Source organism: Mobula birostris, chromosome 4 (genome assembly GCF_030028105.1).
Source record: "Mobula birostris isolate sMobBir1 chromosome 4, sMobBir1.hap1, whole genome shotgun sequence".
Lineage (NCBI taxonomy): Eukaryota > Metazoa > Chordata > Chondrichthyes > Myliobatiformes > Myliobatidae > Mobula > Mobula birostris.
The window spans coordinates 43,559,064-43,582,167 of NC_092373.1; the positions used below are offsets into that span (position 1 = coordinate 43,559,064).

General features: G+C 40.3%; 1 protein-coding gene across 2 annotated transcripts in view; it reads left to right on the top strand.

Annotated features, from left to right (window-relative positions):
- The window catches only part of dis3l2 (DIS3 like 3'-5' exoribonuclease 2), a 344,361-nt gene that overhangs the window by 283,703 nt on the left and 37,554 nt on the right, over positions 1-23,104 (top strand). For both annotated transcript variants that reach the window (XM_072255278.1, XM_072255279.1), the window contains 2 exons: positions 13,526-13,709; positions 15,839-15,925. In XM_072255278.1, the coding sequence (XP_072111379.1) occupies positions 13,526-13,709; positions 15,839-15,925 (271 nt within the window). The remainder of the gene's footprint in view (positions 1-13,525; positions 13,710-15,838; positions 15,926-23,104) is intronic.

Below are 23,104 nucleotides of genomic sequence, written 5' to 3' on the forward strand. Positions count from 1 at the left end.
ACCGACTGAGAGATCTGTGACATGACCCGGTTCATTACCAAGTACTAGATCTAGTATGTCATTCCCCCTAGTCGACCTGTCCACATACTGTGACAGGAATCCGTCCTAAACACACTTAACAAACTCTGCCCCGTCTAAACCCTTGGAACTAATCAGGTGCCAATCAATATTAGGGAAGTTAAAAGTCACCCATGATAACAACTCTGTTACCTTTGCACCTTTCCAAATTCTGCCTCCCAATCTGCTGCTCTATATCTCTGCTGCTACCAGGGGGCCTATAGAATACCCCCAATAGAGTAACTGCTCCCTTCCTGTTCCTGACTTCTACCCATACTGACTCAAAAGAGAATCCTGCTGCATTACCCACCCTTTCTGTAGCTGTAATAGTATCCCTGACTAGTAATGCTACCCTTCCTCCCCTTCGCCCCCCCCAATCCCTTTTAAAGCACTGAAATCCAGAAATATTGGGAATCCATTCCTGCCCTGGTTCCATTCTTAACTCTCCAGTCATAGCCAGAGAATCAGCTTTAGTGCCTCATCTTCCAGCACCCTCACCATCTTCCCTGGGTTTCCCTTGAACACCTTCTGCTTTTTATTTTGCAATCTTGTGAATCGCACAATCAGTCCTTCTGTTATTTGCAGCTGTATTTCATCTGCCAAAATCTTTACCTTTGGACTCAGGTCCAAGAACTTTTCTGCTTGTCTTTCCTTATTTACAAGTACATTGGAACCCATGTGTTTGGGTGAGTCTTTGGCTAACTACCCAAATGCATTTTATATGAGTTGGTATTGATTTTAATTGTTTGGAGGTGGTTTTTTTCTGAAGTACTTTTTGATGATTTTGCTGCCTTGAAGTTGTAATATAAATGGTTCTTAAAGATACTTAGTGATAATTCCCCAAGGAACACACAAAATTCTGGAGGAAATCAGCAGGCCAGGCAGCATCTATGGAAGAGTGCAGTCAATGTTTGGGGCTGAGACCCTTCAGCAGGACTGGGGAAAAAAAAGATGAAGAGTCAGAGTAAGAAGGTGTGGGGAGGGGAAGAACAAGCACAAGGTGATAGGTGAAACCTGGGGTGGGGAGCGGTGAAGTAAAGAGCTGGGAAGTTGATTGGTGAAAGAGATACAGGCTGGAGAAAGGGAAATCATTTGAGGAGAGGACAGAAAGCCATGGAAGAAGGGGAAGGGTGAGGAGCACCAGAGGGAGGTGATGGTCAGGTAAGGAGATATGGTGAGAGAGGGAAATGGGGATGGGGAATGGTGGGGGGGGCATTACCAGAAGTACGAGAAATTGATGTTCATGTGATCAATTTGGAGGCTACCCAGGCAGAATATAAGGTGTTGCTCCTTCAGCCTGAGTGTGGCCTCATCATGACAATAGAGGAGGCCATGGGCTGATTTGTCAGTGAAGCCATCTCCCAATCAATGTCAGGTTTCTCTGATATACAGGAGGCCACACGAAGAGCACCGGATACAGTAGATGACCCCAAAAAACTCACAGGTGAAGTTTTGCCTCACTTGGAAGGACTGTTTGGGGCCCTGAATGGTAGTGAAGGAGAAGGTGTAGCACTTGTTTGACTTGCCAAGAGGGAAATTGGTAGGGAGAAACAAATGGACATGGAGGTTGTGTAGGGAGCCCGATCCTGCAGAAAGCTGAAAGTGGGAGGAAGTGAAGGATGTGCTTGGTGGCGGGATTCTGTTGGAGATAGCGGAAGTTACGGAGAATCAAGTGCTGAATACAGAGGCTGGTGGTGTAGTCGGTGCGGACAAGAGGAACCATATCCCTGGCGGGGTGAGAGCAGACGTGTGTGAAATAGAAGAGATACGGATGAGGGCAGCATTGATGGAGGAGAAAGGAATGCCCCTTTCTTTGAAAGAGAAGGAAATCTTCGTTTTGGAATGAAAAGCTCATCCTGAGAGCAGATGCGGTGGAGACAGAGAGAAGGGGATGTCATTTCTCCTAACCTATGGTGAATTAACTTGTGAATTGAACATGACAGGTGTTTACAAAAGGATTTGTGTTACTTAAATTGGTACAAAATAATTAGGGATTTGTATTTACTCTCAATCTGATTTGCACACAAGTACTATGCTGGCTTCTGTTAGAACATTACACAACATTAAAGTTGTACTTTGAGCATTCAATTGTATGTGCCACAAGGATAACAGTGTTTGCCTCAGTTATAATAGCCTCTGTTTATTAGTCCAGATAAGTTACCAAGTGACACATACTTTTCTTGATTTGCATGAAGCTTCTCATCAGATCAAATGGACAGCTGTTCTGGACCTTGAGATTTGTAAAACAGATTTAGTTTTAAATGTGCATTCTGTAAAAAACAATATATAAAATATCTGCTTTGTGTTTTTCTGCTTTGGGTGTTGGATTCAAGAAGAAATTATTTTTAATAATGTGTGGGTTGATTTCTCCTATCTCTTATTCAAATCTGTTAGCTGTAGCCTAATAGCTACTGCCATCTAGTGAAATGATTATGCACTGATTACACTGGACAACAAGGATTTTGCTTCACAAATACTTTTGGGTGTATCTTATGGATTCAAGGTTGCTGATCGTGAAAATCACCATGAAATTTCATGATCATGCACCATTTTTTAAAATTGCCTCTATTTGTTATTTCAATTCATAGTTCAAGTTAGTAAAAATGTTGTCTACAGTGTAAGCTGAAAAGTTTTCTGCCTTGCCCATGCATGCGTGGGCATGCTTAGGCAGGGCAAATGCTGCATGGCAGGGAAATTTTTAGAAAGGCCCTAAATTCCCATGAAGGATTTCAATATTTGAGACAGATGTTTCCCAGAATAACTATCCAAAGATGAAGGAAGGCATTTTTGTTGATCAACAAATCAAACAAGTCAACAATGACAGGCAATTCAAAGAACTTCTAGTAGGACCAGAGAAAATCACATGGAAGACATTCAAGGATGTTGTTGAAAATTTTCTTGGTAGCTACAGAGCACCAAACTACATAAAGTTGGTTGACAACATGCTTCAAATATACAGAACTATGAAGTGCAGCATGTCACTAAAGATTCACTTTCTGCATTTCCATTTAGATGACTTCCCTGCAAATCTTGACGCTGTCAGTAATGACCACGGTGAAAGGTTTCACCAGATTATTGTGGTCATGAGAAATGGTATCGGGGCAACTGGAATCCATCAATGCCAGCTGTTTATTGTTGGACACTTAAGCAAGAAGCCTCAGACATGGAGTACAAATTAAAATCATGAACAAAGCATTTTAGCTTATTTTAACTGTTGCAAAGCATCAGAACAGTTATGTAATTAAACACATTACAGAAACATAGAAAACCTACAGCATAATACAGACCCTTCGGCCCACAATACTGCGCCGAATGCACCAGCTGTACACAGGAGATAAGGTCCCTTTCATTCTGGTACGGAGTGAAGTAGATGGTAAATCCTGCCCACCAACCAACTTTCATGCAACTTGTAACCCCAATAAAGCTGTGTGCTTTCTTCCTTTGGAGATCTCTGACAAGGAAGTTGGAAGCATAGTCAATAATAAATATTATACATATTAATAAATTTTAGGTGTTCTTTGCTGTTTCTGGGTACAGAACATAGGAGCAGAATTAGGCCAATCAGCCCAACGAGTCTGCTCTGCCATTCCATCATGGCTGATTTATTATTGCTGTCAACCCCATTTCCCTGCCTTCTTCCCATAATCTCTGATGCCCTGACTAACCAAGAACCTATCCACCTCTGTTTTAAATATTCTCAATGACTTGGCCTTCTCAGCCATCCATAGCAATTAAGTCCAACGATTCACAAGCTTCTGGCTAAAGAATTTCGTCCTCATCTCTGTTAATGGTCATCCCTCTACTCTGAGGCTGTGCCCTCTGTTCCTAGACTCACGCACTATAGGAAACATTCTCTTCACATCCACTCTATCTAGGCTTTTCAATGTTGGATAGATTTCACTGAGGACCCCTCCCCCTCATTCTTCTAAACTCCAGCGAGCATGAAACACTCCTCACATTTACCTTTTCATTCCCGGAGTCATTCTTATGAACCTCCACTGGACCCTCTCCAATGTCAGCACATCTTTTCTTAGATAAAGGGCCCAAAACTGGTTATTATACTCCAAGAGCACTCTCATCAATGTATAAAGCCTTAGCATCGCATCCTTGTTCTTGTATTCTGGTTCCCTTGAAATGAATGTTAACGTTGCATTTGCCTTCCTTACCAACAACTCAACCTGCGTTAATCTTTATGGAATCCTGCACACAGACTCTGAAATTTTTGAATTTTTTTTCCCCATTTAGAAAATAGTCTACACCTTTATCCTTTCTACCTAGGTACATGACCATACACTTCCCTACACTATATTCCATCTGCCACTTCTCTGCCCATTCTCCCAATCTAGGCAAGTCCTTCTGCAGACTCCCTGCTTCCCCAGCTCTACCTGTCCCTCCACCTATTTTTGTATCGTCTGCAAACTTTGCCACAAAGCCATCAATTCCATCATCCAAAGTGTTGACATATAACATGAAAAGAAGCGGTCCCAATATCAACCCCTGCAGAACACCACTAATCACCAGCAGCCAACCAGAGTAGGCCAACTTTATTCCTAATCTGTCCATGCTCGTGTTATTTCCTGTATTCCCCTTATCTTGTTAAGCAGCCTCACCCGTGGCATCTTCTCAAAGGCCTTCTGAAAATCCAAGTGAACAACGTCCACCGACTTTTTTTGTCTGTGCTGTTTGTTATTTCTTCAAAGAATTCCAACAGATTTGTCAGGCAAGATTTCCCCTTGAGAAAAACTACGCTGACTCTGGACTACTTTATCATGTGCCTCCCAGTACTCCAAGGCCCCATCCTTAATAATGAACTCTAATATCTTACCAACCACTAACTAGCCTGTGATATCCTATTTTTTTTCCTCCTTCCCAAGGAGTGAAGTGACATTTACAATTTACTAGTCCTCCAGAACCATTCCAGAATCTAGTGATTCTTGAAAGATTATCACTAATGCCTGCACAATATCTTCAGCCACCTCTTTCAGAACCCTGGAGTGCAGAGCATCTGGTCCAGGTGACTTATCAACTTTCAGATCTTTCAACTTCTCAAGCACCACCTCCTTAGTCAAAGCAAATACACTCACTTCTGTCTCCATGGCGCTCTTGAATTTCTGGCAAATTGCTAGTGTCTTCCACAGTGAAGACTGACTGCAAGTACTTTTCAGTTCATCTACCATTTCTTTGTCACTGATTACTACTTCTCCAGCAGTTTGATAGCCACTTACCTCTTTTTCACTCTTAATATATCTGTAAAAAAGAAACCTTTTGGTATTTTCTTTGATATTATTGGCTAACTAACCTTCATATTTTGTCCTTTCCCTCCTTATGGTTTTTTTTATGTCTTCTGTTGGTATTTAGAAGCTTTCCAATCCTCTAACTTCCCACTAATTTTTGCTGTATTATATGCTCTCTCTTTTGTTTTTATGCTCTTCTTGACTTAACTTGTTAACCACAGTTGCCTCATTCTCCCTTTAGAATGCCTCTTCATCTTTTGAATAATCTATCCCACGCCTTCGGAATTGCACCCAGATACACCAGCCATGGCTTTTCTGCCATTATCTCTACTAGTGCCCCCTTTCAATGAACTTAGGCCAGCTCCTCTCTTATGCCTCTCTATTTCCCTCTACTCTATTGTATGATTCTTTTTCTGAAAAAAGTGTATTAAAATGCTCTGAAAATCTGCTGTAAAATTAAAAATTATTTGTCACATGTATATTGAAATACAATGAAATGTGTCTTCGTCATTTGAAAGTATTTGTACTGGAGTGCTTGTCATGGAGAGGAGAGAGCGGGAAGAAAAAATTATGATTCTTATGTCTAGCAACAGTAGTAAAATAGCACTTCCAAGTTCAAGCAACACACATCAAAGTTGCCGGTGAACGCAGCAGGCCAGGCAGCATCTCTAGGAAGAGGTGCAGTCGACGTTTCAGGCCGAGACCCTTCGTCAGGACTAACTGAAGGAAGAGTGAGTAAGAGATTTGAAAGTTGGAGGGGGAGGGGGAGATCCAAAATGATGGGAGAAGACAGGAGGGGGAGGGATGGAGCCAAGAGCTGGACAGGTGATAGGCAAAAGGGATACGAGAGGATCATGGGACAGGAGGTCCGGGAAGAAAGACGGGGGGGGACCCAGAGGATGGGCAAGGGGTATATTCAGAGGGACAGAGGGAGAAAAAGGAGAGTGAGAGAAAGAATGTGTGCATAAAAATAAGTAACAGATGGGGTACGAGGGGGAGGTGGGGCCTTAGCAGAAGTTAGAGAAGTCGATGTTCATGCCATCAGGTTGGAGGCTACCCAGACGGAATATAAGGTGTTGTTCCTCCAACCTGAGTGTGGCTTCATCTTTACAGTAGAGGAGGCCGTGGATAGACATGTCAGAACGGCAATGGGATGTGGAATTAAAACTTCCAAGTTCAAATTGTTTTAACTTGGAGACCAAATTGGTGTTCAAATATTCCCACCAAGCTGTTTCTTTTAAAATCCAGATAATGGATGTTGTTGGTTTGAAAGGTAATTCAAAAAGGGTAATAATTTCAGGCAGTGGATAGGATTCCATTCGAATTTTCTGCTTTTAAAATTCAGGACAGGAGTAGACCAGCTGATCTTCGAGCTTGGTCAGCCATTGACCAAGATCATGGGTAGAGCTTTATTTTAGCTGTATTTATCTGCACTATCCCCAAATCCCCTCACATCCCAAGGATGCAGAAGTTTAATGATCCTAATTTTTAATTGACGTCATGACTCCTCTTTCAGCATTGCAAATTCTAAAAATTTGCCACCTGCGTTTTTTCTGAGTACATAAGAACATAAGAAATAGGAGCACGGGTAGGCCATACGGCCGATTGAGCTTGCCCCGCCATTCAATAAGATCATGGCTGATCTGTCCGTAAACTCAGCTCCATCTACCTGCCTTTTCCCCATAACCCTTAATTCCCTTACTATGTAAAAACCTATCTAATGGTTTCTTAAATATATTTAGTGAAGAAGCCTCAACTGCTTCCCTGGGCAGAGAATTCCACAGATTCACCACCGTCTGGGAAAAACAGTTTCTCCTCATCTCCGTCCTAAATCTTCTCCCCTGAATCTTGAGGCAATGTCCCCTAGTTCCAGTCTCACCTACCAATGGAAACAACTTTTCTACTTCTATCTTATATATCCCTTTCAAAATGTTGTATGTTTCTATAAGATCCCCTCTCATTCTTCTGAATTCCAGAGAGTATGGTCCCAGGCGACTCAATCTCTCCTCATAGGTTAACCCTTTCATCTCTGGAATCAACCTAGTGAACCTCCTCAGCACTGCCTCCAAAGCCAGTATATCCTTCCTCAAGCATGGAGACCAGATGGTCTGCTCTTGATCCTGAGACTCCTTGTTCCCAACTCCTCTGCTAAGGCTAGTAAGCTCCCTGAGTCCACCTTGTCAACCCCTATAATTTTTAAAGATTCAATGGATTCATCTCTCTTTTTATAAAACTAGAGAATTCAGGTCTCCCTTTATGTGGCAGACTGCCAACTAGGTCTGATAAACCTTCATTTCATTTCTTCTGTGTTCTGAATAAGGAAACTGAAATGGTGGTCGATATTCCACAATGTGCACCTTTGAGGTATATTATTAAAGAGAGTACTGACAAGGGGACTTAACACAACAATTATCAGTATATATTCTATTCATGATGATCTGATGCAGGAAATTTAAAGAGAGCTAAAATGGTTAGATCCAAGTCATTCTACAAAGGATTCCTGCATCAATGATCCGGCATGATTAACTTCCAAAAATCACCACTTTTTTTTTGTTAAGTATACAGGATAGTTTCTAGTTAATTGGGACACATCGGGACTAGAACATTTTGGCCCAATTTAGTGGCTGCCCCAAATAGCTGAAGTTTCATGGAAATCGTTAAAAAGATATAAAAAAGGCAAGCTGAGTAACAAATTATGAAATACAGAACAAATTAGAACAATACTAACACTACTACAATACTAACACTACTACAATACTATAAACTCTACTAGTTCCTGATATATTGTTAACAGAGGAATTCATCCAGTGTATGCATTGAACACAATCAGTGCAAACACCTAGTGCAGATAATGGACTGCCTTCAGACAAAGTTATGGGTGATTGCATCCTTCATTTTCATTGTAGCATTCAAGATGAATATCGATATCTTAATTCTTTGTAGTCCCTGACTTGTTGAAGAGGTGAAATCATCTCATTTTCACTGATGGCCATTTCTGGCCTCTCCAAGCCTGAATGTTTGAAACTGCTGTGAGCAAAACAGTTTGGAATTGTCTTACTGCTTATTTCACACTGGCTGTTAGTGACAAAAATCACTGCTTTTTGAACACAAGCGCGCGTGCGCGCGCACACACACACACACACACACACACACACACACACCTACCTGACACTATCTAAAAACTCTTCGCTCTAAGCGCGGTATAGCGTGTAACAGCCACATAAGTGCGTGCGACTAACGCTATTTGGAACGTGTTCGGCAATAGTCTCCTACCCCAATTGGGGTATAGTGTCCAAAATAAACAGGGAACCCTGACAATTTTCATGTTTAGTTTTTATTCTTTGAGAGTTTTTCCAAATAAGTGGATGCCCCAATTAATCAATAGCCCCATTATCCAGAATCCCCTGCAGTAGCGAAGCTGTCCCCTGATTCCCAGTCTTGTCAGTGCTCTAAGGTCAATCACTACCTTGATTTAAAGGCAGTTGCACTTGCTTGAAGGCATAAGTTAAGCTCTTCTATCTGTATTTTGATATTTAGTGAAGGATATGCTTGGTGTTGAGTTCATGTTGTTGTTCATGGTACACAGTACCCCATGGATGCCCAGTTTGGAGCTGCCAGATCTGTTATTAGTCTTATTTTGCACCATTACTTTACAAAAAACACAAGGAATGTATCCTGTGTGTGAAGATAGAATTCTGTGTCCATTTCGGCTATACATTGGTCACTTCTAACAATGCAAATTGCAGATAGATCTGCCACAGAGAGATAGGAGAGGGCAAGATTAAGCAGACACTATCTACAACTCACCCAGTCTGATAGTGCAGTAACAGTGTAACAAATCCACACTTGGTAATTTTTCTGAACTGCCTGCCTAGTGTGTATCCTGTACGGTACCCGTGTTACTTTCAATGCCTCTAAGTGTTGCTGAATATAGATAAGCACATTCATAAGTGGTAATCAAAAGGAGGTTGGTGTGGTTCCCTGCCATGGGACTATGATGTTGAGGACTGTCAGGGCTTGTATGCCCTGTTGGGTCTGTGATACGGGAAGCTAACATGTCTCTCAGGCAAGAATCTGCAGAATTTAGTCTATTATTTGAACAATCTGACTTGCTCACTCACTGAGTTAGTGAGGCTGACTGACAGCTGCTGTTCCTCTGCCTGCTCACTCTCCTATTACAACTGTTCCTGTGATCCTCTCCACACACAGATTTTGTTCATTCCATTTACGACCAGTTCTCATGATTGGAACCCTGATGTAACACCATAAGGCATCGGAGCAGAATTAAGCCACGTTCACTTCATCTAGGCCAGTGGTCCCCAACCACCGGACCGCGGACCAGTACCGGGCTGCAAAGCATGTGCTACCGGGCCGCAAGCAAATGATATGAGTCAGCTGCACCTTTCCTCATTCCCTGTCACGCCCACTGTTGAACTTGAACACACGCGAGGTCATTACCCATGCGTCATCCATGTCAGCGCGGAAAGAAGATCAAAGAAGATCAACTCCTCGAGCTTGCAAATGACGACGGGCTGAAAAGTATGTTTGACATAACATCTCTGCCGGCATTCTGGATCAAAGTCAAGGCTGAATATCCTGAGGTAGCCACGAAAGCACTGAAAATGTTGCTTCCATTTCCAACATATCTGCAAAGCGGGCTTTTCTGCAATGATTGCAACAAAAACTAAATTGTGGAATAGACTAGACATAAGGAACCCCCTTCGAGTATCGCTGTCTCCCATCACCCCTCGATGTCTTGTTGCAGGGAAACAAGCCCAGGGCTCCCACTGATTCAGCGATATTGGTGTGTTGCAATGATTTTATATGTTCATACGAGGAAAATATGTGCTGTGTGTTTAATATTCAAATGTTGCTTAAAATGTTATGATGCTATTGATTTGTAAGTGACTTATAATTGACTTATCACTATATTCATGCAAGGAAAATATGCACTGTGTCTTTAATATTAAATTCATTAGATAAACCCTTTTAGAAACAAAATTGAGTGTATTAGCCACTTATAATTGACTTATAGTTGACTTATCACCTATATTCCGGTCGTGATTAACACTCCCGCCCCCCCCCCCCACCCCCAGTGTCGCCAACTGTTCAGTATTAGCCGGGACATCCTGTATATTGGGCTAAATTGGTTTCTCCCATATGGGACCTCCCTTGTCCCGTATTTCACCCGCTAAGGTAGAGTGTTCCTATGAAACCTTTCGTGCCGAAATGGCGTAAAGCAAAGAAGCAATTACCATTAATTTATATGGGAAAAATTTTTGAGCATTCCCAGACCCAAAAAATAACCTACCATATCATACCAAATAACACATAAAATCTAAAATAACACTAACATATAGTAAAAGTACCAATGATATGATAAATACACAGCCTATATAAAGTAGAAATAATGTATGAACAGTGTAGTTTCACTGAACAGAGTCGCCAAAACTGATTTGTAGAAAAATTTGGCACATACATGCATGCGCATGTCATGTATGCACACGGCACACAGGAGCCCACACAAGGCTTCACGGTCACGGTAGTCCCTCCCGGTCGGCCGGTCCACAAGAATATTGTCAATATTAAACCGGTCCGCAGTGCAAAAAAGGTTGGGGACCCCTGATTCTAGGCCTTTCAATATTCAATAGGTTTCAATGAGACCTTGCCACTGCCCCACCCCCACTCCACCACATTATTCTAAATTTGAGCGAGTACGAGCCTAGAGCCCTCAAATTTTCCTCAAACATTAACCCTTTCATTCCTGGGATCATTCTTGTGAACCTCCTCTGACTCTCTCCAATGTTGGCACATCCTTTTTTAGGTAATAGTCCCAAATCTGCTTACAACACTTTTACTTTCAAGTTGTTTAACTTCCATAGTTGCTGTTCTGGGAATTGAATTTGAACAGTTGTTTCAGTAACTAAACAGCTATGCCACAACTATAAGCTTTAGATGCAGTTGGAGAAGGTTCACTCAGTTGATCCTGGGCTGAAGGGGTTGACTTATGAAGAAGGGTTACTCATGCATCTATTGGAATTTAGCAAAATGGAATTTGACTTGGTCACAGAGTCATGGCAACAGGCTTTTTGGCCCAACTGGTCCATGCCAACCAAGAAGCTCATCTAAGTTAGTCCCATTTGCCTGTTTTTGGCCCATGTCCTGCTAATATACCCATCCAAATTGATTGCTCAGTTAATATGTAAACCAGGATTTTCTTTCCTCCATCTTTGGAACTTGTGGTCCCAGAGTACTGAGATTCGGTCCACAGGGCAATGAGGTGTTATGAGGAACAGGTGGCAAAATGCAGCTGAGGCCAGGATCAAATGGCAGATAAAACTGAATGGTTGTCTGTCCTACTTTTATTATTCCTTATATCCACACATTCTTGCAGCAAATTGCAATGTCCTTAGATACTGTATATGGTGCCACCACCTATGACATAGTAATTTTATGACTTTGCATTGTACTACGGCAGCAAAACAACAAATTTCATGTCATATAAGACAGTGATAATAAACTTGATTGTGATTCTGCTGCACATTATCTATGAGTCCTTCTCACTCTGGGATAAAGCACTATCTTGCACCATCTCGTGGTACTGTATTTGTCAGCACCAGAAATTAGGCTTACACGTAGCTCAGAAGTACACATAACCTGATTAATCATAAGCACAGGGATTGTGACATTAATTAAAGCAAGGACAGTTCAGAAGGTAGCATAGGACAATGTGATATCAATGCACATATCAAAATGTGCATTGGTGTATTGGTTGGCATTGTTGTTGCCTCACAGATCCAGTGACCCTGTCTCCCTCTGGTCAATGGGTACAAAGTTTGTGCATCTTTTCCTTGACTGAATGGGTTTCTTCTCGGTGTACCATTTTCATCCCACCTCCCAAAAATCTGCTGTAAATTTAATTGACTACAATAAATTCTCCGTTATTGTTGGTTACTAGCAAAAATATTCAACGTGAGTTGAAATTTAACAATTGACTAAAAAAATTCAGACTGTACAGTCAGATATTGAAACAAGTTGGGAAGCACTTGAGATTTACTACAATGCTGTCTAGGTGAGGAGGCATTAACCGTACAGAGTTGAGAGATACAATTTCAGGTAGAGAACGGTGCAGTAAGTAATAACTTTCAAAACAAGTGTGAACAACGTACATTCATTACAGAATGTGCTGAGAGTGCAGAATAAAAATAGAAATCAGTTACTGTTTGGACAGGCATAAACTAATAAATGAAAAGTAGTACAGAATATTTAAAGGTAAACTGCATTCCGTGAATTTCATCCAATTCTTTTACCTAATGGAGATACGATGAAGACTGATATCACTTTTTGTATTTTCAAAAGCACTTAAATCATTAGCAAACGTAAAGCCCATGGAATTGAAGGGATAGTGGACTGTGGATTGTAAATCAATTAAGTAACAGAATAGATTAAACAGTAAAAAAAAAGTATGAATTTAGAGGATTAAGGAACAAAGAGACTTTGAGATTTTAAAATAATTTTGGAAGTCAGAGATTTTTTTTAAATGAGGCCCTTGTTTTCATTAATGGATCATTACAGTGTGGAAGAAAACAAGGAAGATATGTTTCAGGATGTATATTGTATACATTTCTCTGACGTTAAATGTACTTTTGAAACCTATTAACCTTCACAAAATGCTGCTGAGGCTCTGGCATTCATTTCTGGGCAGCACACAGAAGAAAGGATGTCAAGGCTTTGGAGAGGATACAAAAGAGGCTTAGTCGAATAGTACTAGGGATGGGTAACTTCATTTACCTGGTGAATGGTTTATTTTCCTTATAGATAGTGAAGGGATGATTTGATAGCTGTGTCAAAATCTTGCATGGCTATGAAAGTAAGTAAGGAAACCTGGCACATAGTGATAAAAGAGGCAATAACCAGAAGTTACAAGTCTGGTTTTTGAATTGGGCAGAATTAGAAAGTTTATTTTTAGTGCAGCAGTGTGAAAAGATGCTGGAAGTAATACCTTTGAAACTTAGATAATACTTGAAAAGTAAAAGATTTGAAGGCAATGGGACCTGGGAGTGAGACATGAAAGGGGTGGATGTGGAATTACTTTAAAGAATCTACCAAAGGGGCACATACAACAGTACAAAACATCTCGTGCTACATTATTATATGGTACTGTGGACGTATGTTTCCTTCTGAATACACGTTGTATTTTTGTAACTTTAAAAAAAATGTTTTGTTCCTTCTAGATTGGTCGAAGAATTCATGTTACTGGCAAACATGGCTGTAGCGCACAGCATCTACAATTTATTTCCAGAGCAAGCTTTGCTACGTCGCCATCCGTCACCTCAAACAAAAATGCTTGATGATCTTATGAAGTTGTGTGATCAGCTGGGACTTGAAATCGACTTCAGCTCTGCAGGCGCATTGCATGTGAGTTTTGAGAAAATAGTTGCAAAATTAAACAATGCTTTGAAGTTGTCTTCTTCCCATGATTTAAAACTACAGAAATGTCAATTATATTGAAAACATTTTACATTACAGGATCATCTAATTCTATTTCTAACCAGCTAAATACAATGGTAAAAATATAATTATATCCCTGTGTTTTCAAGTGTCTTTATGAATGAGATAAGGTTCCAAGGCCTGATCTAAAATATTTCTGATTATCTGATCAAATGACACCATTATATGTGGTGTATTGGTAGCTATATAGTTTTTAATGTAACCTGACAATGCAATCTTTGGTCCTCATATCAAAACTCAAACATTGTTAAAATATGACTATAATAGCACCTGAAGAAATGGCATTTTCTTTAAAAATCAGACAGTTTTCATCTCATTACATAAAAGCAGTATTAATATTTTTTTATTTTAACTGGAGTTGTGTACACTGAAGTGAACATTAGCTGTTTAATAATACTTAAAGATGGTGATGATTGTACTGAAAGTTAAATGTTCAGATGGAGAATTGATTATGATTGAACATGTAAAGGTGAGTCAGAATGGGAGTATACCGATGAGCATGAACATGTATGTAGATAAAAATGAAAAAAAGATTTCAGTTTCCTTGACCTGTTCAAACTGCTTAATGTTTATAGCTGTTAGATTGGATCACCACCTGTATTCAAACTGCCACCACCCACCCCACTCCACCCCATCTTTTCTCACAGATGCAATTACTGTATGGAGGGAAAGAAATCACAAAGAAGGAAAAGGAAGACTGATATAATACCATTTGTGCCTCCTTCAGAATATCAAAAAGTACTTAGCATAGGTGAAGTACATATCAGTCAATGATGGATCTAGTGAGGAAAACCACAGCTGCCTATCTGTTGCAAGGAGCTCCCATAGATATTAATTTAAGAGGGTGCCAATAACCTGCTTTAATGATATCAGATTTGGGATACATATTGATCCAGATACCAAAGATAGCATACCTGCTGCTCTTTAAAATAGTGCCATATTTTTTTCACCTTGTAGAATAAACAAGGCATCTGCTTATTGTCTCATTGAAAAAAATGACAGCTGCAGTAGTGTAGCTCAGCAGTCCCCAACCACTGGGCCACAAAGCACGTGCTACCGGGCCGTGAGGAAACAATGTGAGTCAGCTGCACCTTTCCTCATTCCCTGTCACACCCACTGTTGAGCTTGAACATAGGGTTGCCAACTGTCCCGTATTTGCTGGGACATGCCGTATATTGGGCTAAATTGGTTTGTCCCGTATTTCCCCCGCTAAGCTAGAGCGTTCCTATGAAACCTTTTGTGCCAAAATGGCGTAAAGCAAAGAAGCAATTACCATTAATTTAAATGGGAAAATTTTTTGAGCGTTCCCAGACCCAAAAAAATAACCTAACAAGTCATACCAAATAACACATAAAACCGAAAATAAATAACACTAACATATAGTAAAAGCAGGAATGATATGCTAAGTACACAGCCTATATAAAGTAGAAATAATGTATGCACAGTATAGTCAGAAAGATGAAGGCAAAACCAATTTGTGGGAGAAAAATTCGGCACATATGCACATGCACACGTCACGCATGCGCACATAGGTGCCCGCGCAAGGCTTCATGGTCATGGTAATCTTTCCTGGGGTAAAGTGTCCCGGGATTTGACTGCTACTTTTGTCCCTTATTTGGGAGTGAGAAAGTTGGCAACCCTAACTGTAAAAGACATGTTGAGGTGGGTTTAATCCTACTTGAATACTCCACCACCACCCGCGCGCCCCCCCCACCCCCCGGTCGGCCGGTCTGCAATAATATTGTCAATATTAAACTGCTCCGCGGTGCAAGAAAGGTTGGCGATCCCTGGTGTAGCTCACCCTTAATGCACTGATATTGGACTGGAAGAACTTCTTGAGCCCAAACACCCCTGATTCAGAGGTGTGGGTACTACCTGCTGAGAGGCACAACTGACACAGAAGAAAAGTTTGTGTTCTGATGGAAGGCATGAAGTTTTAGAAGGCATGAATTGATGTTAGAGGGACATAAAGAAATAAAAATGGGTACAGAGAAGGTGTAAATAAAATAATTTTTTCCTTGTTGCTTGCAAAACAGATGAGCTTAAATAAAACACTAGGAACAGATCAATATTCTGTCGCCAGGAAAGAAGTTCTGACCCATATGTGTGCTCGACCAATGCAGGTAGGAGACATCAATATTTTATAGAAATCTCTTTATACAAAAATACTGTTCAGTTTGCCAACAAGGGTATAGATGAGCCTAAATTTCAAGAAGATTTGGTTAAACTCTAGCAAATGATTATCCATTTAACAGTAAATACATGATTAATCATAACCAAACTTTGCCTATATATATTTACCAAAATATGAAACATTCTGCTCAAATATAGATTGATTTTGTAAACAGATTGTTTGATAAAAAAGCATTCTGCTGTGTCATTTGTTGAAGGATGATTATAAATGCCTGGTTTTGAGAATTATACTGTCCACAAATGTGGCAGGGAAATGGGAACAAGTGCAGAGAGGCAGAAGGGTGTAAAATGAGGGTAGAAGCAAAAAGTGGTAAGGTGAAAAGTAAAAGTGGCAAGCAGGCAAATCCAGGGCAAAAATCAAAAAGGGCCACTTTTCAACATAAATTGTATAAGGGCTAAGAGTGTTGTAAAAACAAGCCTGAAGGCTTTGTGTGTCAATGCAAGGAGCATTCATAACAAGGTGGATGAATTGAATGTGCAGATAGTTATTAATGAATATGATACAGTTGAGATCACAGAGACATGGTTCCAGGGTGACCAAGGATGGGAGTTCAACATTCAGGGATATTCAATATTCAGGAGGGATAGACATGAAAGAAAAGGAGGTGGGGTAGCATTGCTGGTTAGAGAGGAGATTAATGCAATAGAAAGGAAGGACATTAGCCTGGAGGATGTGGAATTGATATGGGTAGAGCTGCATAACACTAAGGGGCAGAAAACGCTGGTGGGAGTTGTGTACAGGCCACCTAACAGTAGTAGTGAGATTGGGGATGGCATTAAACAGGAAATTAGAAATGTGTGCAATAGAGGAACAACAATTATAATGGGTGACTTCATATAGATTGGGTGAACCCAATCTATATGAAGTAAGGGTGCTGAGGAAGGGGATTTCTTGGAATGGTGCTGAGGAAGGGGATTTCTTGGAATGTATGCGGGGTGGTTTTCTGAACCAACATGTCGAGGAACCAATTAGAGAGCAGGCCATTCTAGACTGGGTATTGAGCAATGAGGAAGGGTTAGTTAGCAATCTTGTCGTGCGAGGCCCCTTGGGTAAGAGTGACCATAATATGGTGGAATTCTTCATTAAGATGGAGAGTGATATAGTTAATTCAGTAACAAAGGTTCTGAACTTAAAGAAGGGTAACTTTGAAGGTATGAGACATGAATTAGCTAAGATAGACTGGAAAATGATACTTAAAGGGTTGATGGTGGATATGCAATGGCAAGCATTTAAAGATCGCATGGATGAACTACAACAATAGTTCATCCCAGTTTGACAAAAGAATAAACCAGAGAAGGTAGTGTACCCGTGGCTGACAAGGGAAATTAGGGATAGTATCTATTCCAAAGAAGAAAAATACAAATTAGCCAGAAAAAGCAGCACACATGAGGACTGGGAGAAATTCAGAGTCCAGCAGAGGAGGACAAAGGGCTTAATTAGGAAAGAGAAAAAAAGATTATGAGAGAAAGCTGGCAGGGAACATAAAAACTGACTGTAAAAGCTTTATACTTTATTGTCACCAAACAATTGGTACTAGAACGTACAATCATCACAGCAATATTTGATTCTGCGCTTCATACTCCCTGGATTACAAATATTAAATATTAAAAATATTTAAAATAGTTAAAATTAGTAAATATTAAAAATTTACATTATAAATCATAAATAGAAAATAGAAAAATGGAAAGTAAGGTAGTGCAAAAAAACCAAGAGGCAGGTCCGGATATTTGGAGGGTACAGCCCAGATCCGGGTCAGGATCCGTTCAGCAGTCTTATCACAGTTGGAAAGAAGCTGTTTCCAAATCTGGCCGTACCAGTCTTTAAGCTCCTGAACCTTCTCCCGGAGGGAAGAGGGACAAAAAGTGTGTTGGCTGGGTGGGTCATGTCCTTGATTATCCTGGCAGCACTGCTTTTATAGGTATATGAAAAGAAAAAGATTGGTTAAGACAAATGTAGATCCCGTACAGTCAGAAACCGGTGAATTGATCATGAGGAACAAGGACATGGCAGATCAATTGAATAACTACTGTGGTTCTGTCTTCACTAAGGAGGACATAAATAATCTTCCAGAAATAGTAGAGAACCGAGGGTCTAGTGAGACGGAGGAACTGAGGGAACCACATGATAGTAGGGAGCTAGTGTTAGGTAAATTGAAGGGATTAAAGGCAGATAAATTCCCAGGGCCAGATGGTCTGCATCCCAGAGTGTTTAAGGAAGTAGCCCAAGAAATAGTAGATGCATTAGTGATAATTTTTCAAAACTCTTTAGATTCTGGATTAGTTCCTGAGGATTGGAGGGTGGCTAATGTAACCCCACTTTTTTAAAAAAGGAGCGAGAGGGAAACCAGGGAATTATAGACCAGTTAGCCTGACATTGGTGGTGGGGAAAATGCTAGAGTCAGTTATCAAAGATGTGACAACAGCACATTTGGAAAGCGTGAAATCATCGGACAAAGTCAGCATGGATTTGTGCAAGGAAAATCATGCCTGATGAATCTCATAGAATTTTTTGAGGATGTAACTAGTAGAGTGGATAGGGGAGAACCAGTGGATGTGGTATATTTGGATTTTCAAAAGGCTTTTGACAAGGTCCCACACAGGAGGTTAGTGTGCAAACTTAAAGCACACGGTATTGGGGGTATGGTATTGATGTGGATAGAGAATTGGTTGGCAGACAGGAAGCAAAGAGTGTGAATAAACGGGACCTTTTCAGAATGGCAGACAGTGACTAGTGGGGTACCGCAAAGCTCGGTGCTGGGACCTTGTTTACAATATGTATTAATGACTTAGACGAGGGAATTAAATGCCGCATCTCCAAGTTTGCGGATGACATGAAGCTGGGCAGCAGTGTTAGCTGTGAGGAGGATGCTAAGAAGATGCAGGGTGACTTGGATAGGTTAGGTGAGTGGGCAAATTCATGGCAGATGCAATTTAATGTGGATAAATGTGAGGTTATCCATTTTGGTGGCAAGAACAGGAAAACAGATTATTATCTGAATGGTGGCCAATTAGGAAAAGGGGAGGTACAACGAGACCTGGGTGTCATTGTACACCAGTCATTGAAAGTGGGCATGCAGGTACAGCAGGCGGTGAAAAAGGCAAATGGTATGCTGGCATTCATAGCAAGAGGACTCGAGTACAGGAGCAGGGAGGTTCTGCTGCAGTTGTACAAGGCCTTGGTGAGACCACACCTGGAGTATTGTGTGCAGTTTTGGTCCCCTAATCTGAGGAAAGACATTCTTGCCATAGAGGGAGTACAAAGAAGGTTCACCAGATTGATTCCTGGGATGGCAGGACTTTCATATGATGAAAGACTGGATCAACTATGCTTATACTCTCTGGAATTTAGAAGATTGAGGGGGGATCTGATTGAAACGTATAAAATTCTAAAGGGATTGGACAGGCTAGATGCAGGAGGATTGTTCCCGATGTTGGGGAAGTCCAGAACGAGGGGTTGCAGTTTAAGGATAAGGGGGAAGCCTTTTACGACCGAGATTAGGAAAAACTTCTTCACACAGAGTGGTGAATCTGTGGAATTCTCTGCCACAGGAAACAGTTGAGGCCAGTTCATTGGCTATATTTAAGAGGGAGTTAGATATGGCCCTTGTGGCTAAAGGGATCGGGGGTATGGAGAGAAGGCAGGTACAGGGTTCTGAGTTGGATGATCAGCCATGATCATATTGAATGGCGGTGCAGGCTCGAAGGGCCGAATGGCCTGCTCCTGCACCTATTTTCTATGTTTCTATGTTTAATTTTGTATGGATTTTGGCTAATAATGCAAATTCTGCATCCCTTCATATGAATGTTTTGTTTCAAAAATTAAGATTTTTTTTCAAATAAGTACATAAGTTTATCACACCATATTTGACAATCGAAGGTATAATGTCTACCAAAGTTCATTGTCATTCATCTACCAAGTTCACTATCATTACTTTGTGACACAAGCAGGATTTTAACATAAGAGGATTTAGAATGGAAATTTGATTATTGATGATTCAGTGCTCACTAATGTGATTCTATCTGAAGTATTGACCACTAAATTCAAGGGAGATTGCCAGAACTTATGTAAATTGCACAGTTTGATGTCCATTGATCCTGTTTACAGTTACTGTTCTATAGATTTGCACAGTAAAAGAATCTCAGGGTTGAATTCGGTGACATGTATGTACTCTGATAATAAATTTTACTTTGAACATTGAATTGAAGTTATTTTCAAACCAGTGCCTTCATTAAACATAACAACATTTTTGCAGTCAGATAAATAAAGACAGCGTGAATTTTCAGTCATGCACAAAAGCATAACAACTGCTTAACAAGCTATCTATTCATTAAAAATGTGACAGTGACAGGAGTTTGAGAAATGAATAATTTTGTCACAGACATTGATGGATGAAGGGGAATTTTATTAGCAACAATAAACACAGTTGCCTCTCTGCATATTTTGTCTTGATATTTCCCTTTTGTGCTTCAGAATTTCAGTAGAGTTAAGGAAATGTTCATACGGTGGAACATTTTATTCAAATCATACTGGCTCAATCCAGAATCACTTCCCTCATTAACTCAAAGCCAATACTAAACTGATCTGGATGTAGAACGCCAATCAAAGCAACCCACAGCATCACTGATGCCTGCAGCTTATCCTGAATACCTGCAGGGCATCCTGTGGTGCAGATTAATTTTAATAATAAAATATTTTTACTGAAAACTATGTTAGGTGTGTTTTATTTTAAGATGTCATAGAAGGAATATTGCTTTTCTTAATGTCGGAATAGATACAAAATTATGTAATTGTATGATAATTAAGATACCATATGATTTTGATTACATATCACTTCAAATGTGCCAAATTAGATTGGTTTATCAACAGTAAAATGAGTGGTATTTAGCACCTAGAATTCTTACAACTGAATCAGTTGATTAAGGGGAAGCATGTGAATGAGTGAACTCCATTTCCCTCAGAGACATCATGAATCCTCCAACCTTCCTCACTCCTTTCAGTGTTTTCATCCTCCATAAAGGCAGTTAGACTCATGTGGTGGACACCAGAATGATAAATTAATAAAGTTTAAAATCTCTTTTGCAGTAACTCAATAGTAGAAAAAAAGGATGCAAAAAGTTTTTTTTACAGATAAGGCGTAAAAGAGAGGCGAGAGTGGATATCTGACCACTAGAAAATGATGCTGGAGAGGTAGTAGTGGTTGAAAAAACTTAGTAAGTATTTTGTGTTAGTCTTCGCCGTGGAAGACGCTAGCAGCTATCAGTATGCCAGAAATTCAAGTGTGTCAGGAGAGAGAAGTGATTATAGTTGCTATTACTAAGGAGAAGGTGCTTGGGAGGTGGAAAGGTCTGAAGGTCTGGACCAGATAGACTGTACCCCTGGGTTTAGAAAGAGTTAGTTGAAGAGATTGTGGAGGTATTAGTAATAATCCTTCAAGAATCACAAGATTCTGGAATGGTTCTGGGGGACTGGAAAATTGCAAATGTCACTCTTTAAGAGGCGAAGGAGGAAGAAAAGAAAATTATAGGCCAGTTAACCTGATGTTAATGGTTGAGAAGATGCTGGACACTATTATTAAGGAATAGGTTTCAGGGTACTTGGAGGCACATGATAAAATAGGCCAAAGTCAGCATGGTTTTCTTAAGAGGAAATCTTGCCTGACAAATCCGTTGGAATTCTTTGAGGAAATAACAGGCAGGATAGACAAAGGAGAGTCAGTGGATGTTACGCACTTAGATTTTCAGAAGGCCTTTGACAAGGTGTCGCACATGAGGCTGTTTAACAAGATAAGAACCCATGGTATTACAGGAAAGATACTGGCATGGATGGAAGATTGGGTGACTAGCAGGATGTAATGAGTGGGAATGAAGGTGGCCTTTTCTGGCTGGCTGGCTGGCTGGTTCTGTATGGGTTGGTATTGGGACCACTTCTTTTCACATTATGTGTCAACAATCTGGATGACAGAATTGATGGCTTTCTGCCCAAGTCTACAGATGATACGAAGATAGGTAGAGGGGCGGGTATTGATGAGGAAACAAGGAGACTGGGAGAATGGGCAAATAATTGACAGATGGAATATAATGTCGGGAAGTGTATGACCATGCACTTTGATAGAAGCAATAAAGGCATAGACTATTTTCTCAACAGAGAAAGTTCAAAAATCTGAGGTGCAAAGGAACTTGGTATTGTTTGTACAGGATTCACTGAAGTTTACCTTTCAGATTGAGTTGGTGGTAAGGAAGGCAAAGGCAATGTTAGCATTCATTTTAATAGGACTAGAATATAAAAGCAAGGTTCTAGTGCTAAGACTTTATAAGGCATTTGTCACACTGCACGGAGTGTTGGGAGCAGTTTTGGTTATCTAGGAAAAGATTTGCTGATATTCAAGAGGGTCACAGAAAAGGTTCAGGAGAATGATTCTGGGAATGAAAGGATTAACGTGTGAGGGGTGTTTGGTGGCTCTGAGCCTGTACTCGCTAGAGTTTAGAAGAATGAGGGCGGGATCTCACTGAAGCCTATCAAATATTGAAAGGCCTAGATAGAGTGGATGTGGAGATGATATTTCCTATAGTGAGGGACATTAGGATTAGAGAGCACAGCCTAAGATTAAAGGACGTCCGTTTAGAACAGGGATGAGGAGGAATTTCTTTAGCCAGGAGGTAGTGGATCTGTGGAGGCCAAATCATTGGATATATTTAAAGTAGAGGTTGACAGGTTCTTGATTAGTCAGGACATTGAAGATTACAGAGAGAAACATGAGAATGGGGTTGAGAGAGATAATAAATGAGCCATGATGAAATGGCACAGCAGACTCAGAGGGCCGAAGAGCCTAATTCTGCTCCCACATTTTATTGTCTTACGATCTTACTATTTTTTTAATTTTTCAGCATGTGTGATTTTGATTATATACTATACTTCAATAATTAATAATAGTGTTGTTCCACCATAACTGAATTTAAAAAATATTTTTCATGATCTACTTGATTATAAGAATATTTATATTACTTGCTTAAATCTGTGCTCTTATCTATTGAAATTTTGAAAGTAAAATTCTCATTACTTGAGCATATTGACTTGGAAAAATCTAGCTTGCTGCCTTTTTCATCCATTC